At 44.2% G+C, this 16,795-nt stretch overlaps 1 protein-coding gene across 1 annotated transcript; it reads right to left on the reverse strand.

Moving 5' to 3' along the window:
* Nucleotides 1-4,440: 4,440 nt before the first annotated feature.
* On the reverse strand, nt 4,441-4,815 carry LOC121290495 (histone H2B-like). Its single transcript, XM_041210932.1, has one exon. It carries the CDS (start codon nt 4,813-4,815, stop codon nt 4,441-4,443), a length of 375 nt encoding a protein of 124 aa, XP_041066866.1.
* Between the last annotated feature and the right edge of the window lie 11,980 nt (nt 4,816-16,795).

Raw genomic sequence — 16,795 nt, forward strand, 5'->3', positions numbered from 1 at the left:
ACAACATTAAGGATTGACTAGCCCATGTGTCTCTTAAAATTTTAACATCTTTACCTACTCTACCCTGTACACATGGAAAGACTTTCCCTTCACACACAAAATCTTTAAACATTTCTGAAACCTGCACCTCAGAATTCTCGAGTAAACTGGTGAACACATTCCCACTTCTTCACCTATCACTGATTCTCCCTGTTTCACCTGTACACAAACCATTGTTTCTCCTGTGCCTGAACCTCGGGGTCTATAGTGCTTTTACTTCCAGAACTTTTCTGCACCCCAATAATTCCAATAGATTATCCCAGTAAATTTCAACACACTGACTTCATGTGCCCCACTTTATTACAATGAAAACACCTCAATTTTTGAATGTCACTTCTACCTTCAGTACCTTCCTTTTTATTCTGAGAAAAGACTTTCTGGGAATTTCCAGCTGCTCCTCTTTCCTGACTACCTACCTTCCTTTCACCTTCCCACTTTCTATCCTTTTCCGATTTGAAAGGGTGATGCAAAAAAGGCTTGTCCCTATGAACTAACTCATAATCATCAGCCATCTCTGTTGCTTGTCTTACAGAATCAACCCTCTGTTCCTCCACACGAGTTCTCACTACCAAAGGGATTGAATCTTTAAATTCTTCCAAAAGAATTACTTCCTAAGGGCTGCATACATTGTCTCTATTTTTAATGCCTGTATCCATTGGTCAAAATTACTTTGTTTTACTCTCTCAAACTCAATATAAGTTTGCCCAGAAACAAAAACAGAAAATGCTGATAAAACTCAGCAGGTCTAAGAGCATCTGTGGAGAGAACAGCATCTCTCCACAAATGCTGTTAGACCTGCTGAATTTATCCAGCATTTTCTGTTTTTGTTTCGGATTTCCAGCATCTGCAGTATTTTGCTTTTATCATAAGTTTGCCTAGGCTGTTCTCTCATATTTCTACATTTCTGCCTGTATGCTTCAGGAACCAACTCATATGCACTCAAAATAGTCTTTTTCACCACATCATAATTCACCAACATTTCTTCTGATAGCGAAGCATATACCTCATGTGCTCTATCAACTAACTTAGACTGTAATAATAATGTCCAGTTTTCCTGTGGCCATTTCATCTGTTTCGCTAGCTTCTCAAATGAAATAAAGAATACTTCAATCCTTTTTTCCTCAAACTTTGGAAGAGCTTGTACAAATTTAAACATCTCCCCACTGGCTTCTACTCTAGAGATAAGTCCTTCCTCACCTACTAACGTCTCTTAACTGCCAACATTTTCAGCTGGAATTCTTGCTCTCTCTCCTTTTCTCTTTCCTCCTTCTCTATCTTCACAATTTCTAATTCCCTTTCCTGTTTTCTTTCTCTCTCCTGCCTTTCTACCTGTTCCCTTTTAAAAGCCATTTCACTGTTCTTTGCTTCTAAGTCAAGTTTTTTCAGGTCCTTTGCTTGTTCAAATTCAAGACTATTCATTAGTAACTGAAGTCTCGCTACCTCCAGCTGTGACTCACTAGTGTCAGGTTTCACTTCCAACTGTAGATGCTGTGCTATACTTTTAATTATATCTGATTTCCTAGCCCCTACAGGTAACTCCAATTTTAACTTATCTGCCAACTCTGTTAAATTACTCTTGGTTATTTGTTGCAAACCAGAGATATATCTTCTACTCCCAGACAATTTTAGATCATGAACTCTGTCCTCCATCCCCACCCCCTTTCCGGTCCTCCCCCCCTTTTATTCCCAATAATTTATATAGATTTTTCTTTTCCCACCTATTTCTATTATTTTTAAACGTATTTCCATCCATTGTTTTATCTCTACCTTTTAACCTTTTTTGATTCCTTCACCCCACCCCACCCCCACTAGGGCTATCTGTACCTTGTTTGTCCTGCTTTCCACCCTTAATTAGCACATTCCTTAGATAATATCACCACCTTCAACACCTCTTTGTCCTTTTGTCTGTGACATCGTTTGGTTATCTCCACCTATCACTGGCCCTCTATCCAGCTCCACTTGTCCCACCACCACCCCCCGCCCCCCCTTAAACCAGCTTATATTTCACCTCTCTTCTATTTTTACTTAGTTCTGTTGAAGGGTCATTCGGACTCGAAACATTAACTGTGTTCCTCTCCGCAGATGCTGCCAGACCTGCTGAGTTTTTCCAGGTATTTTTGTTTTTGTTTTACCTATAAATATTATCCTGCCAAGAGCTTACAATTGTTATGACACAGCAGTTGGTAAAGGCCGACTTATTTAAAAATCCCAGAGGGAAACTTTAAACAACTGTCATAACCTATATTTTCAATTGGTATGTTTGAGATGCAATTCTGAATTCAGAAATGAAACCACAAAGCCTCTAGGGGCTTTTTATATAATTTAAATTAAACATTTATTAATTTTACAAGGTATTAAACACACACACATTACTCCCATAATAACTATTAAACTAATCCCCAAATTAATCACAACTAAAATCTTCACCAAAGCAACAATAACCCATAGGCTTTAAGAAGACACCAGGCAAAGCATATTTTATGTTACGAATTCAAAATTGAGGTTCCTTTCAATTTGTTTCCTTTGCAGACAGTTGTAGGCTGACAGGCTCTTAGATCTTACATACCTCCACCCTGCGCTCACAAACTCCTCTCAGATTATGCCGAGCCTTCCCTTTTAATGCAAATTCTCATTGTATCACCAGGCCCTTTGAACTCCTCTTCGAACAATAAAACTCCTTTCATAGTATGAATTTTATTGGTAATATAAACAGGTTGCTTGGTGTCTCCTAACTAGGTACAAGGTTTCACCCCTAGTCTTTGAATGGTTTATTCAACAAAATGCAAATGTACCCTCTATCTCGGTTTACATCTCAAAACTACTATACATAGAAGCACCCAGACTAGCTGGCTTTAATCCAATTAACACACACATACACACACACAGACTAAACTTCTATTAAAAAAAACATTCCAATAACATTATATACATCAATATCGCTTCCTGAAGGGTGGGACACATGGTGGTGTCTGAGACATTGTCTGTAAGTACGAGTCCATGAGGATGACTATGTCTGCCTGTTACTTGGCTAGTCTGTGGGACAGCTCTCCCAATTTTGGAACAAACACCCAGATGTTTGTCAGGACTTTACAGGGCTGACACTGAGCCCACCTTACTTCATAATACTTGTTATTTCAGGAGTGATTAACGATGATCCTGCCTTCAAATGCCTTGATCTAATTTGCCATCCTAGCAATTCATTGCTGACGCCATGATAGCGTTCATTCAAGGTCTTCAGGCACATGCAGAGAATGCACCTGCATGCACCATTCCAATTCCTTAATGTCACCTGGGCTGTCAGAAAGTGGCTAGCAGCGCATTGTGCACAAGGAAACCTGAGGTAGGTCTCTGTAACATGGTTAGAAGGCATGTTACATTACTGTATTTGGCACCCAGGAACATTGTGCTGTATTAGCAGTTTAACTTAGAGTGTGAAATAGTCCCACCTCTCTCTGATGTATGTTGTTCCAACTGTAAGTTCACCTTTGAGTTGTTTGTAATATTCTTTCTTGGGGTGTTGACTCTCTGATCCTTTCTTCTAACTAACATAGTGCTTATTTGTAAAATATTGTGAGTTTTCTCAAACTTATAAAATTTTGATTACTGTTTTCTTACCTTACTCTATCTGTACACTTTGATATGATCCTGGACCAGATCCCCAAATTTTGGTATGATCTGGTTAGGGGTCTGTAACTTTTTGTTTAAAGCAGACAAAGTTTGAGATCTAAGGTACTTACTAAGAGAATAAAGCTACAAGATTCCACTGACTTCTCAGACATCAGAAAGCACTGTGAGTCCACTAATCTCATTAGATCTCATCAGACTTGAGGGGCTGAATGGCCTACTCCTGCTCCTATTTCTTATATTCCTCACAATGGTTCCAAACTTTTCACTCTCAAAGATCAAGACTCTAAATTCTCTCAAAGCCACTCCAATTCAAGACTGCTCGACAGCTGCTCACCTCCCAGGGTTTCAATCTCCTCTCAGGAGTAGGCCATTCAACCCCTCAATCTCATCTCTGGAGACTACGTTCCCCTGGATTCCCAAGTCTGCACCCCAGCACCAACTCACAGACACAACCTCAACTCTTCAGCCACGTGAAGCATAACACCGGGCTGCCTTTTCATCTCTCCAGGGCTTCTCCTGAGCCCCCACTACTTGCAGCCTGTCAGCCAAAGCACTTTTACAGCTTGTAGCTTCCTTCTTTGCTCCTTTCCCCAGTTTCCTGATCGTCCTACTCGTGGCTGGTCGTCCTACTCCTCCCAGTGGTTTCTTCCCTGGCTCTGTCTCTCTCTGGGATCTCTCCCTGTCCCTTCTCCCTGGGTTCTCTTTATATCTATGTGGCCCTTTCCTGTCCCAGGGCTCCTCTGTTTTATGTGTTTTTCAGTCCATTGTGGAGTTTTACTCGGAGCTGGTGTACTTGGTCACCGCCTTTGTCCTTTCCGACACAGCGTGCTTGGCCAGTTCTCCAGGCAGCAGCAAGCGCACGGTGGTCTGGACCTCCTGGGAGCTGATGATGTTGCGCTTGTTGTAATAGGCCAGGTGGGAAGCCTCACCTGCAATGTGCTCAAAAATGTCGTGCACAAACAAGTTCATGATGCTCATGGCCTTGGAGAAGATGCTGGTGTCGGGGTGAACCTGCTCCATCAGGCAGATGTAGGTGGAGTAACTCTCCTTCCTCGACCTTTGCTGCTTCTCCCAGCCCTTTGCTGACAGCTTCTTTAAGGCTTTCTTGGCCACCTTCTTGGAAGCTGTTTTTTTTTTCCCATCAACCATCTTCAGTTTCAGACAGGGCTCGCCATTCCTGGGTCCCGTGATCGGATTGTTGCATCACTTTTTTCCCCAGTCAAGTACACTGGCCACCTGTCCTCTGGCCCAAAGATTTCGCAGTACAGCAGTGCGCATGTGCAGCCTGCTCCCACTCTGCGCATGCGCGGAAATTCCCAGGGCATGTCCGGACTTGTAGTTCCTGGTCTCCGCTTAGAAATCAGGCAAATTCCTATCTTTTGACAACTTCTAAACATTCCTTTCAGCCTAACCATCTCTATGATGTCCTGCGATTTGCTGAGATCCTTTTCAAATGATATAAATCTAAATCCTACAATAAATTGGTCTCCTTGTCGCTTTTAATATCAATACAAACAGTGGCTGGTCTGAGATTAGTCATTGCAGATCACAGTTGGAGCTCACATCAGCATAAAAACAAAAAACTGCAGATGCTGGAAATCCAAAACAAAAACAGAATTTCTTCTCCGCCGATGCTGCCAGACCTGCTGAGTTTTTCCAGGTAATTCTGTTTTTGTTTCACATCAGCATGGTTCACTTAACCTTTTCAAGACTCCAGAACATAGGGCAGGATTTTTACATTGTCGGGCAGGCCAGGTAGCAGTTGCGAAGCAGACCGCTGCCTGCGGTCAGGCCCCGACATCGATTTCACGCTGGCTGGCCAATGAAGTGGGTGCTGCAACACTGAGCGCTGCCAGGGTGGGGGCAGGAGGAGGGTGAGGGTGGAAGTTAGCGCATGCGAGCGGGTGCGCACAATGAAAGCTCCCTGAGACACAGAGCTGCCTCAGGGAGCTGAAGATTTTAAAAATCAGAAATAAAAAAACTTACCACTGTTAAAACCATGTCCCCTCATGTGGCTCTGTTACATGATCAGGGACAGGTTAGGAATGAAATTTCAAAATTTTTATTCAATTTTTAATTGTTGTTGGAAACCTCATCCCGCCTGCGGATGAGGTTTCCTAAAAAAAATCCAAAGGCTACTTGACCTTTCCGCCTGCCCGCCAGCCATAAGATTGGATGGGCAGTGAAAAATTTCACTTAGTTATAACTTTAATGGCCTTAATAGGCCTGTTAATTGTTGGCGGGTGCACTGCTGACCCCTGTGCACACCCACCAACTGAAATATTGCGCCAGTGCACGATGATGTCGGGATGCTCGCCAAATGTCGTCGAGCCTATGCCCGCTCGCTGAGTGCAAATTTCTGTCCATAGTTATTAATGATAACTGTCTGATGGGATTTCTCTGATTTTGTCTCATCATTAGCAAACTGCATGCTTTAAACTCTGATCGACAGCATATGCTTCACCTCGCACCTTTGCACCCTTAAGCATCTCTTTTTTATTCTTTCACGGGATGAGGGCATCACTGGCTAGGCCAACAATTTTATTGCCCGTCCATAATTGCCCTTCAGAAGGTGGTGGTGAGCTGCCTTCTTGAACTGCTGCAGTCCGTGTAGTACTCCCACAGTGCTGTTAGGGAAGGAGTCCCAGGATTTTGACCCAGTGACAAGGAAGGGTCTGCTATTAAGACGGGCTCTTAATCAAAAGTTGACATAGTACATATGTATATGATCTGAATTTGAGTGCAGAGTACCAACATTTTTGCAGCTGGCACAAATATTGGAAGCATGATTCATTGTAAAATGGGCTATTTGCTACAGCAGGAGCATATGAACGGCGTAATGAGCTGAGCAAACAGACCTCTGCTAAAATTTAATGCGAACAATGATGAGGTGGTACATTTATAAGGAAAATTAAGGAGAGGATGTAGAGGAAATCTTTAAAATTGGACTCTTAGGTTTTATAAGTAGGGGCATAGAGTATAAAACCAGAGGTAATGCTGAAGTTATTCATTTTATGGTTCAGTTGCCGTTAAAACCAATCTCTTTAACCAAGCTTTAGGTCAGTCCTCTGAGTACTTTCTTTTTTGACTTGATCTCAGTTTGTTGTCTCATTATGCTTCTGTGAAGGACATTGGAACTTTCTTTTCTGCATTAGAGAGTAATACTTTATAACAGCAGTTATAACAGTTAAAGCAGTTTTGTGTCCAGCTTTGGAATCTTATTTTAGGAAGGTTGTCAAGGTTATGAAAGGGGTAGAAAAGAGACTCACTAAGATGATACAAGGAATGAAAGGCCCTAGAATTATTAGAAACTAGCTCAAACAAATTAAGAGAAGAACAATGGAGAGGTTCAATGTGATGAGGCCTTTGATAAGATAAAAAAAATCAAGAAAAAATGATTTCTACTGACCGTTGAGTCGGTAGCTAGATCATGGAAAGAACAAAAAGAGAGGTTAGGTGAAATGCTTTCTCTAATTCAGAAAATTTGTAGGATCTATAATCCCCATCAGAAAGAGTAGTGTGAAGATGGATTTTTTTAATATTTTGGGAATATGGCGGTGTTCTGTTGGGGGGGGGGAGGTGTGTGTGTGTCCATGATTAATTAAACTGGGGAAAGGTTAATACAGACAGCTTGGCTGTGAGAATTGAGAGATAAAAGGATAAAGGTGCTAGATGCATGCGTTTGTAATGAGAGGCTATGGTGAAGTTGGGTTTACAAGTAAATAATTTGCATTAGGAGATAGGTAGGGACTTTGCTTTTCAGCTGTTAAGTTTCACAGGGGAATTTAAAGGACTTTTACAACTTACAAAGGTTTCATAAGTAAACAAGGGAAGGTTATGAAATTTTATTTGATCTGAAAGTGGAGGCATGAAAGATTTTTATATTTTGGAAAGGATGAGTTCACTGAGGTGCTGAGGACAAGGGAATCTAATATGAAAGGGGAAGAGGATATTTAAGGAAAGATGTTGAGCTGAGTTGTGGTGGCTATGCGGTGGAGGTGTCCTGAGACCAGCTCTGTACTGAGAGAAGGTGTAAGATCTGAAACAGCTACCCAGTCAAACTAGAAAAGCCTTTGTTTCAGAAAGCAGCTCATTTTCTGAACTTTCTTGGATTTCCACAGCAGAGTGGAAGTGTTTGAGGGGTCACTTGGTATACCTTCAATCCAGTAACAGCAGTTTTGCCTTGGGGTAATGTTACTGGATTTTTATGGTTAAAAATCTATAAGGGAGGTGTTGCAAAGTAGTTTACTTGTGTGTTCTGACCAAGTGGATATTTTTGGGAGGATGTTTAGTAAGATTATTTCAACTGTGTAACTTTAATCTTGTGTGCTTAAGTTTTTTTCCTCTTGTTAATAAATCTTTTAACGTTTTAGAATCCTAACGGTGTTACTCGAGTTCTATGCTTCTGAGATCAGTAGCTTTTCCTCCTCATTTTCAAAATACATAAAAAGGGTTATGATCAGTAAAACAAGTTTCCCTCTGGGACCTGGCTTGCTCCACAAATAAGATCGGCTATGGTCATAACAGTGGTGGAAACAGAATCCATCATATCTCTCAAAATAGAAGTGGTAAAAAATTTCGAAAATAAAAATTTAAAAAAGTATAGGTAAAAAGAGCAGGATGAGACTAAGTGGATAGGTCTTTCAGAAATGGTCTAGATCACCTCCTTTGGTATAAAAACAGAAAATGCTGGAAAAACTCAGCAGGCCTGACAGCATCTGTGGAGCGAGAGAAGCTCTGCAGAACATGTTAACTCTGTTTCTCTCTCCACAGATGCTGTCATGCCTGCTGAGTTTTTCCAGCATTTTCTGTTTTTATTTCAGATTTCCAGCATCCGCTGTATTTTGCTTCTAGCTTAAAGCTCGGAGAGGATTGTGTCCCCCTGACATGGGGCTTTCCACAGCTGTCCCTGCCACCAATGTCTGCTCGCACTCACTTTTGAATTGAGTCACCAGGTGAAATCCCAACTAACTTTCTAACTGGACCACCCAAAGTGTAAATATTCTTGGTGGTGCATGCAGGTGTGTATCTGTGGTTGCTGTGCGGTTTAGACTATTCATACACAGAACGTCGAGGAGTTTGCACTGGCTTTCCTACAGCATCGATCTTTAGCTAATGTACTAATTTCACAAAAGCGAAGTAAATACACCAACAGAAAATACCTACCCTGTGGAAAATCCCATTGAATTCTTACCAACCAGCATCACTTTCTCTTGCCAAGTTACTGCAACAAGATAACGAGTTATTCTGCTATTATTTTATCCTGATTGGTACTCTGTGCAAGCGCAAACTCCCAAACGTTGATAAAGTCAGCTTTTTAGAAAAGGAAATTTCCCCTCCAAAATAAAAGGAAGCGTTTTGGCTACAAACGAAAAAATGGCTTTTGCAAGTTGTTAGGAGAAAACTATACAGCCATGACAGTGAGATTCATTTTTGTCATCTTTCTCACAGATTTGCTCCCTTTGTCAAATATCCAGCAAGCTAATCAAGAGCACAGTATAATTTTACATTAACAACAGATTCAAAAGATACTCCTCTGTGCATATGATTGGATATACCAGAATTACATAAATGGCAACTTGCATTTATATAGTGTCTATTGTAAGAAGACATCCCGAGGTGCTTCATTGAAACGTAATTGGCGAAAATTGACACCGAGTCAAAGGAGATTTTGTGAGAGGTAACTGAAAAGATTGATCAGAGGTAGATTTTAAGCAAGTTCTTAAAGGAGATGAGAGAGGTAGAAAAGCAGCAGTGTTTATGAAGGGAATTCCAGGGCTCAGGGCCTACCGTGCCCAATAGTCACATTCAGCTGGAGGAGAAGGGGCTGAGTACGGATGGCATGGTCAACAGTGTCAAAAGAAGTGAAAGAATGAACATGGATTATACACTGTGGTCACAAAGGATGGCATTTTGTGACTCTTGAGTAGGCTTAAATTTAGATTAGCAACCACTCATTTCAGAGAAAAGGTAATATTGAAATGATGGAAAGAGCCACAGCCTGAACTATGTGAAAGGAGAACCGATTGAGAACATCGCAAAAATGTGCACCATTCATTCTTAAAATGAGAAGAATAAGAGGGGACCTCATACAGATAGTAAGGAAACAGCAGAAAAAAGAAATCTAGAACACTAGTTAGGTTAAACAGAGATAGCACAACAAGGAAACATGCCAAAAGTGGTGAAAGTCAAATTTATGACTGATATCAAGAAGTGCTGCTTCATCAAAAGAGTGCCCATGATATAGAGTAGCTCTCTGGTCAGGCAAAGTAATTGTATAAAAGAAACAGATGCTGGAATTGGCATGTGTTGGTAGTGAACCTTAGAACTTTTCTACAATCATAAGCAGAAGTGAGCTGAAATGCTTTCCTCATATCAATCTTGCCAGATTAAACTGTTATAAATCAGATCTTCTTCAAATTATTTTGATGTTTACAGCAAATAGCAATTCTTGTAGAGAAATACATGACGCCTATGAACAAAGATTACATTTTAAGGCATGTGGTGATACAATGTCTGTGCTAACAGTATATTCTGGCATTGGGGTCCAATACTGGTAATCATGTGGGATTCTTACTATACACACCTGACCTGTTTGCAAGATAGAAACATGCTGAGGGCAAAATTTCAACTGCCAAGGGGAGGCAAATTTGTGTGTGTGCAGGGTGTTAAATCCCATAAAAATAAAATCAGGTCAGGATCCCAGTATCATTCCACCCACTTCCAGGTTTCACTCAGGCAGGTTTGCAGTTGAGTGGGGAACTCCCTTGGAGCTGTCACATAAATAATCATTGTAAGTAAATAGGTGAATACTGGCTGTTTTAACTAACCATTCTGGCTTCAGCAGCCAGTGCACCTATTTCCCAAGCTATCAGCAACTCACCAGGGACAACCAGGTGAATAAACAGCAGTAAATCTGACAGGCTAAGAAGCCTTTAATCAGTGAAACTGAGCAACTCCAGCCACTGCTCAGAACTCCCTCTCAGAGTGTACTTTCCCTGCTTTACGGATAATTACCAACCTCTTGGAAACCAATTCATCTGTCCTGCACTTCACTCACTTTGAGTTGCACTTTCCTGCTGTCAGACCGTGGCATGGAAGCAGCTTATGCAGCTCTACCTTTGATCTACCTTAGGGTCATTAGTGTTTGGAATTCTCCCCCCCAGCAAACAGTGAAGGCTGGGTCATTGAATATATTCAAGGCCGAGTAAGGCAGATTTTTGATTGACAAAGGAGTCAAGGGTTATGGTGGACAGGCAGGGAAGATCTGTCACGATCTTATTGAAGGGTGGAGCAAGCTCAAGGGGCTGAATGGCCTACTCCTGCTCCTATTTCCTTTTTTTTACAGATCTCTGATGGGGATCAGGAAGAACAGCACCAGCACCAACAGACCAGGAGAAGCACCAGCTGCCTTATCTTCAGCCACATGCTGCTACACAGGGCAAAGGAGATGGACACGAAGACCCAGTTCCAAGGAGGCGAGACCCTTAACACAGGGTCTACTGGCAGAGGATCATCTTTCTCAGCACATGTGAGCACCAAATATCTCAGCAGGCTCAGGCTTTCATGGAAGGTCATTGCTGATATCTGCAACCTCCAGAACAAGACATCCTTCTCAGTGGGCCAAGTGGACATGCATTTCTAGTGGCAATCAAGATGGCAGTTATTGGAAGGCCACTTCTGTGTCCCTACCAGTTGTCCAGTTGAGCTATTTTGACCCCTGCAAGGAAAAAGCAGAGAGTTGAATTTTAGAAATGGATTGTGTGGAGAAGAGGGAAGGTCAACATTTGTGGAGGGTGACTTTGAGGTATTGATATGAAGTTATTAATGAGGGTGAGTGTGAGTGTTGGCTGTCCAAATGAGGATGTGAGGTGGTCTCTGGAGAGAAAGGAACAAATGCAGCTGCAAGATGAGTTGTTCTGTGGAATGCTGTGCAGGAGAATGCTGTAAAAGTCAGAGCATGGGGTTTAGCATCTGAAAGTGTTATGTCACTCATCTGTCATAGCCACCTGAGGTCCTTGGTCCTCTTGGAACACTGCCTTCAGATTGGAGGGACCACACTCTTACTGCTCAATTTCTTGACCACTTGCATGCACACCTGCTTGATTTGAGAGGCTGTCCTCTTCTTCCTGTCCTTGGCAAACATCACCTTACTTCAGGCACTCAGATCCTGGAGCAGGTAAGGGGCTGGGAGGATCCTGAGGCCTTCCCAGGTCTCCTCTCCATTCCTGTGGTTAATGTAGTCCATGTCCAGTTGAGCCATTTGGATCTATGCCAGGGTCCCTTTCATTAGAAATCTTCCCTTTGACAGATTTGATGCGTCATCCTACCTGTCTTTCTGACTGATTGGGAAACCCGGAAGTGGGATGGTAATGTCATGACTTAGTTAAGGACCCATCATAAAGCCTGCTGCAGGTTCCAACAGGTCCCCAACCCATCACAGGTCCTGCTGCTTCGGCTGCGACTATCATTCCAAAATTCCAGAACATGGAGTTTATGCCAAAATTTCAAAATGGATTTCTTGCAAGAAATTAGCATACACGTCAAATAACATAACTCAGCAGATAAAGATAAATGCTGTTCTTAACTTTCACTAAGAAACAAGTTAGAATTAATAAGGTATTTGAATTCTTAAGGACCAATTTTAACCTGTGGTGAGAATCAGGTGGGCGGGACAAGTGGAAATCCCCCACTCTTCCTACCTTCCCCGCAATATTGGCAGAGAGGCACCCAGGTGACTTTAACTTCAGGGTCTCATTTACTTATGTTTAACGACCTGCCACATTACTGTGTTGGGAAATGGGCAAATTGCTCACTTATGCAGCACAATTTCTCGTGCGTCACCCTGGGCCTATTTCAAGCAAGGCTTCATTCCCTACTTTTGCAATTTGTGACACAATTCTCATGCAGCAATTTGTCGGTAAGTACCCCTCAGATTCTCTGATATTGCCCTGGAGCGGCTGGTGGAGATGGTCAGGGCAAGGAGAGAGGTGCCGCTCCTCAGCACTCACTGGAAGATCCCAAGGACCAATATTCAGCTGGCCTAGACAGAGGTGGCTGAGAGGGTAAGTGCCAGCAGCATCATCCCTATGACCTGTGTTCAATGTAGAGTGAAGTTCAATGACCTCAAAATAGCAAGGATGACTGTGGCTCTGTATCTCTATCAGTAACATCCACCAATATGACTTTCACCCATTCCCTACCCCTCCATTATATCCTTCAACATCCAGTTACAAGGCTACACAGCAACCTCTCTCTTTTTCATTTCAAATAAACTCATCTCTTCCATTGTAGTTTTCATACCATACAGTAACAGCATTCTTTTCTCACATGCTAATACTTGCAGAACCAGCAACTCTCCTCCCTTATTTCACATCAGTTTTACATCATCACCTCTGCATCTGTCACTCCATTTGAGGTCTTCTGTAGCACTCAGCACATGTACTATAGGCTCAAACCCTACACATCTCCACGTTTTCTTTTCAAGTGCCACTCACAAACTCTCACCCTACATTTCGGGACAGAGGAGTACATAATGACAGGAAGAGGAGTAAGACCAGGATCAAGGGGAGCTGGCACCAGTGATGGTGGAATTTACTGGCAAGAAGGCAGCTTAGCTAGCCTGCCAGACAGCACATGAGATACAGTCATCTGCTGCTAGTCCTTCATGGGCTCGAGCATCCAGAAGATACCAGCCATGAGCTTCTCAAGGGTCCAATATGAGCATCTGCAGTATTCTATCATCTTCGCTGAAGCCTTGTAGGAGTAGCAGAGTTGATGCACTTCTTCTAAGAAAGGCACCATGGGTTGACACTTGAGTGAGAAATGAATTCAAGGCAATATTATGTTGCAGTTAACCAACTGCTTTATCACAGTTGACAGTCTGTAGCATAGTTTCATAGCAACTTCTGTATTTGTCAGTATTTCATTTTACAAAGTTTGCTGAATGCAGGATAAAGGGAGAGGTGAACAATGCAACAAGGACATGTTAATGCAGAGGGGTTTTGTGCAAGTTTTCAGAGTAGGGTAATGAGATCACCCATGTAAGCTGTGCAGTTAACCCATCCCTGACCTAGGTGGTTATAAGGTGCTGAAGCATCTGTCCATCTTGTGCAGCTTCTTCAATCAATGAGGCCTGCTGCTGTTAAAAACTATGTGGTTAAAATGTTTGACAGGTACAGTGGAAGTAATGTTCATTGCCCTTTGGCCCTATTCTTGCCAGTGAGGGTAAGTTAAAATCGCACTGTTAGAGCTCTTTTTCCCAGGACGGAATTTTCCCAGATTTGCACTGTCCAAAGCATGCCTCAATATTTATGTATTCTTGGGAAAGACGCCATTTCCATGGTGGGCTGGCTCTCATTCGCCCGCGGCCATCACCCCACCGCCATCACGCCGGGCGCCATGTTTAAAGTCCAGCCACAAGCACAGCGCTCATTGTTTCCAGCTCACACCGTTGCCAGCAAAGGAACAAAGACTGCAGCACCCCCCCCACTCCAAGGATGGGTCCCTTGAGTGACTGCTGGATGCCGTGGAGACCCACCGGGGATGTCCTGTACGTGTACTCTGGCCACAGAATAGGTAGCAACATGAGAAATCCAGCTTGGGAGGTGGTGACAGTGGTGGTCAGCCCCAACCCTCTTCAGAAGAGGACAGCCATCCAGTGCCACAAGAGGATGAATGATCTCCTCCGTTCTACCAGGGTAAGTCACTCTTTTCATCACTTTCAACTCACACACTCTCAAACCCATCGCACATCCACAGGGCCCTCGCTCACTGCCGGTTCAAGGGACATCAGCATTCACTCTCTCACACTCACCGTCATTGCCCTCATCCTGTCCATGGGACCAACTGCCACCCACAGAGGCCAAGCACACATATCATCTGGCCTGGCAGGCATCCTGCTTATACTTTCTCCATCTCTACTGATGCAGGACAAACTGGCACACAACAAGATAGAGAAGTCGCAGACCGGTGGAGGAATGCCCGAAATCAAGGTCCTCGCGGACTTTGAAAACAGAGTCATCCAGTTGACCGGTGATAATCTGGGCTGGTCCTGTGCTGACAGTGAAGTCGGCGCTGTTCTACCCAGTAAGGATCCATCCATCAGATAACCATGCCGTGAATGACATGTCCTCCTTCACAGGCCACTGCCATGCACTAATTATCTCTCCTTAGCTTTTGCAGGCACATCTACCAAACAGCTAACAGATCCCATGACCCAGGGCCTCCAATCAAGCCCAAAAGAAACCTCTGAAGTGGAAATCTGAAGGCATCCTCCCTGAAGTCCCGTCACAGCGCACACCCACACCTTCCCCAGCGCAGAGACACACACCTCAGTGGGACCTAGCTTCAGAGTAGTCCCAGGATCACAATATGGTGAGCACATCACACTGTCTGATCCACAGCAGGCAGTGGCAGGGACTTTCCAGGTGTCCAGTATTTGGAGGACTGTTGGAGGCCAGAACGTTGCTGAGTCTGAATCAGATGAGAAGCCTCTGTCATGTCACAGTTGCTGGAGCTGCAAAGGCAAGCTCAGGATGTCCGCTGCACTCCTCAGATTGCAAGGCACAATGGAGGAGTCTGTCTGCCTTCAGGCTGAGGTGATAGTGCCGGCATGCCAATGCACCAAGGTCAACACTGGTAAGAAGGCGCCCGCCATGGAGACCTTGATCCAGGAATTCGCTCCTGCACTGCTGCACTGGCCCAACTCGTTCGCTGATGCCATAGCTGGCCTGAAACAGTGTGTACACAAGAGGGTAGCCAGGCAAGTCGATCTCACTCCAGGTACCCTTCTCCTCAAGGAGTCAGCCTGGGGCTCCCGGGCACCCATAGGGAGGAGGATCAGCAGGTGCACACTCCAGGCCCATCCATCCAGTGTCCGGTCAATTCAACCCCTCTTCCTGTGACTTCAGCAGCTCCAGCTTCACAGGCCGAGGAGGGTGCCACTGCCACACAGCAGGACCCCGAGAGCAGGTTGGGGCCCTCCAAGTCTTGGCTCTCCAGAGGATGCCAACCAAATTTCATCACAGACAGGGTGTTGCAGTCAGCAGGCTGCCCCCACCGTGGATGTCCAGGGAGCACCAAGACGTAGCGGCAGGGTTAGGAAAGTTAAGGAGAATTAGTTGCACAGCCTGGGTATAGGTATTAATCACTTGTACACACTGTTCACTATTGTCAATAAACTCCCAAGAATGTCACCCTGCCTGTGGCTCCTTGTTCTGACGAGCAGTGTTCTTGTCACTCCGATGTGAAACCTTTCTACACAAGATAAAGTCAGGTGAATCAGGCCAGGGCTTCTTCCCTGTACTCTGTGCAGCCTTCAGACCACAGTGATGGTCCAGCCTCACAATCCCTGGACACATTACTGATACCTGCACCTCGTTATTGTCATTGCTGCCAGAATGTAGTGGGCAGGCACCACAGAGTTCTCTCATTCTCTCTGAGTGCTCTCAGCACCTTTAAGGAGGGGCAGCCCCCATCGCTTCAGCACTGATGCTGTGCTCCAGCTTCTGAAGGGCTCAGGTGCTGAAGGCAGACAAAGCATCAGAACTTCTAAAGTTTCATGGCTGCATCTCTATGATATGACCCTGATCACAGAGTGCAAGTGAGCTGCCCTCGGCCAGACAGGAGACAGACATTCGCGGAGGCTGTGTGAAGATCTCTGGAGTGTCTTCACTGCATGTTGTCATCATCCTCCTGCAATCGAGTGATTATTAGGGCCTCCACTGCATCTCCATGACAGGAGCATTCTCACAGATGGTATTCACGCTGTCATAAACCAGATTGGAGTCAAATGTTCACAAATGGGATGTGGGGAACTATGGGGTTATCTCACTGCATGTCATCATCATCCTCCACAAGTCTAGCAGCTGTAAGGGCCTCCCAAGCCCTGCCTCGTCTAGACAGTGCGAGGGCCTCATCCCCATCATTGTCACCTCCGAGGACTTCCTCAGCTTCATCCCCATCGGCGTCCTCCTCATCGGAGGAGACATGTAGCTCCTCCATCTCCTTCTCAGCCAGCTCCTCTCCCCGTTTTAGTGCCAGGTTGTAAAGGGCGCAGCAGACGACGACGATGTGTGACACCCTCTGCGGACTGTATTGCAGGCTCCACCAGACCGGTCCAGGCACC

The sequence above is a fragment of the Carcharodon carcharias genome, chromosome 18 (assembly GCF_017639515.1).
Source record: "Carcharodon carcharias isolate sCarCar2 chromosome 18, sCarCar2.pri, whole genome shotgun sequence".
Taxonomy (NCBI): domain Eukaryota; kingdom Metazoa; phylum Chordata; class Chondrichthyes; order Lamniformes; family Lamnidae; genus Carcharodon; species Carcharodon carcharias.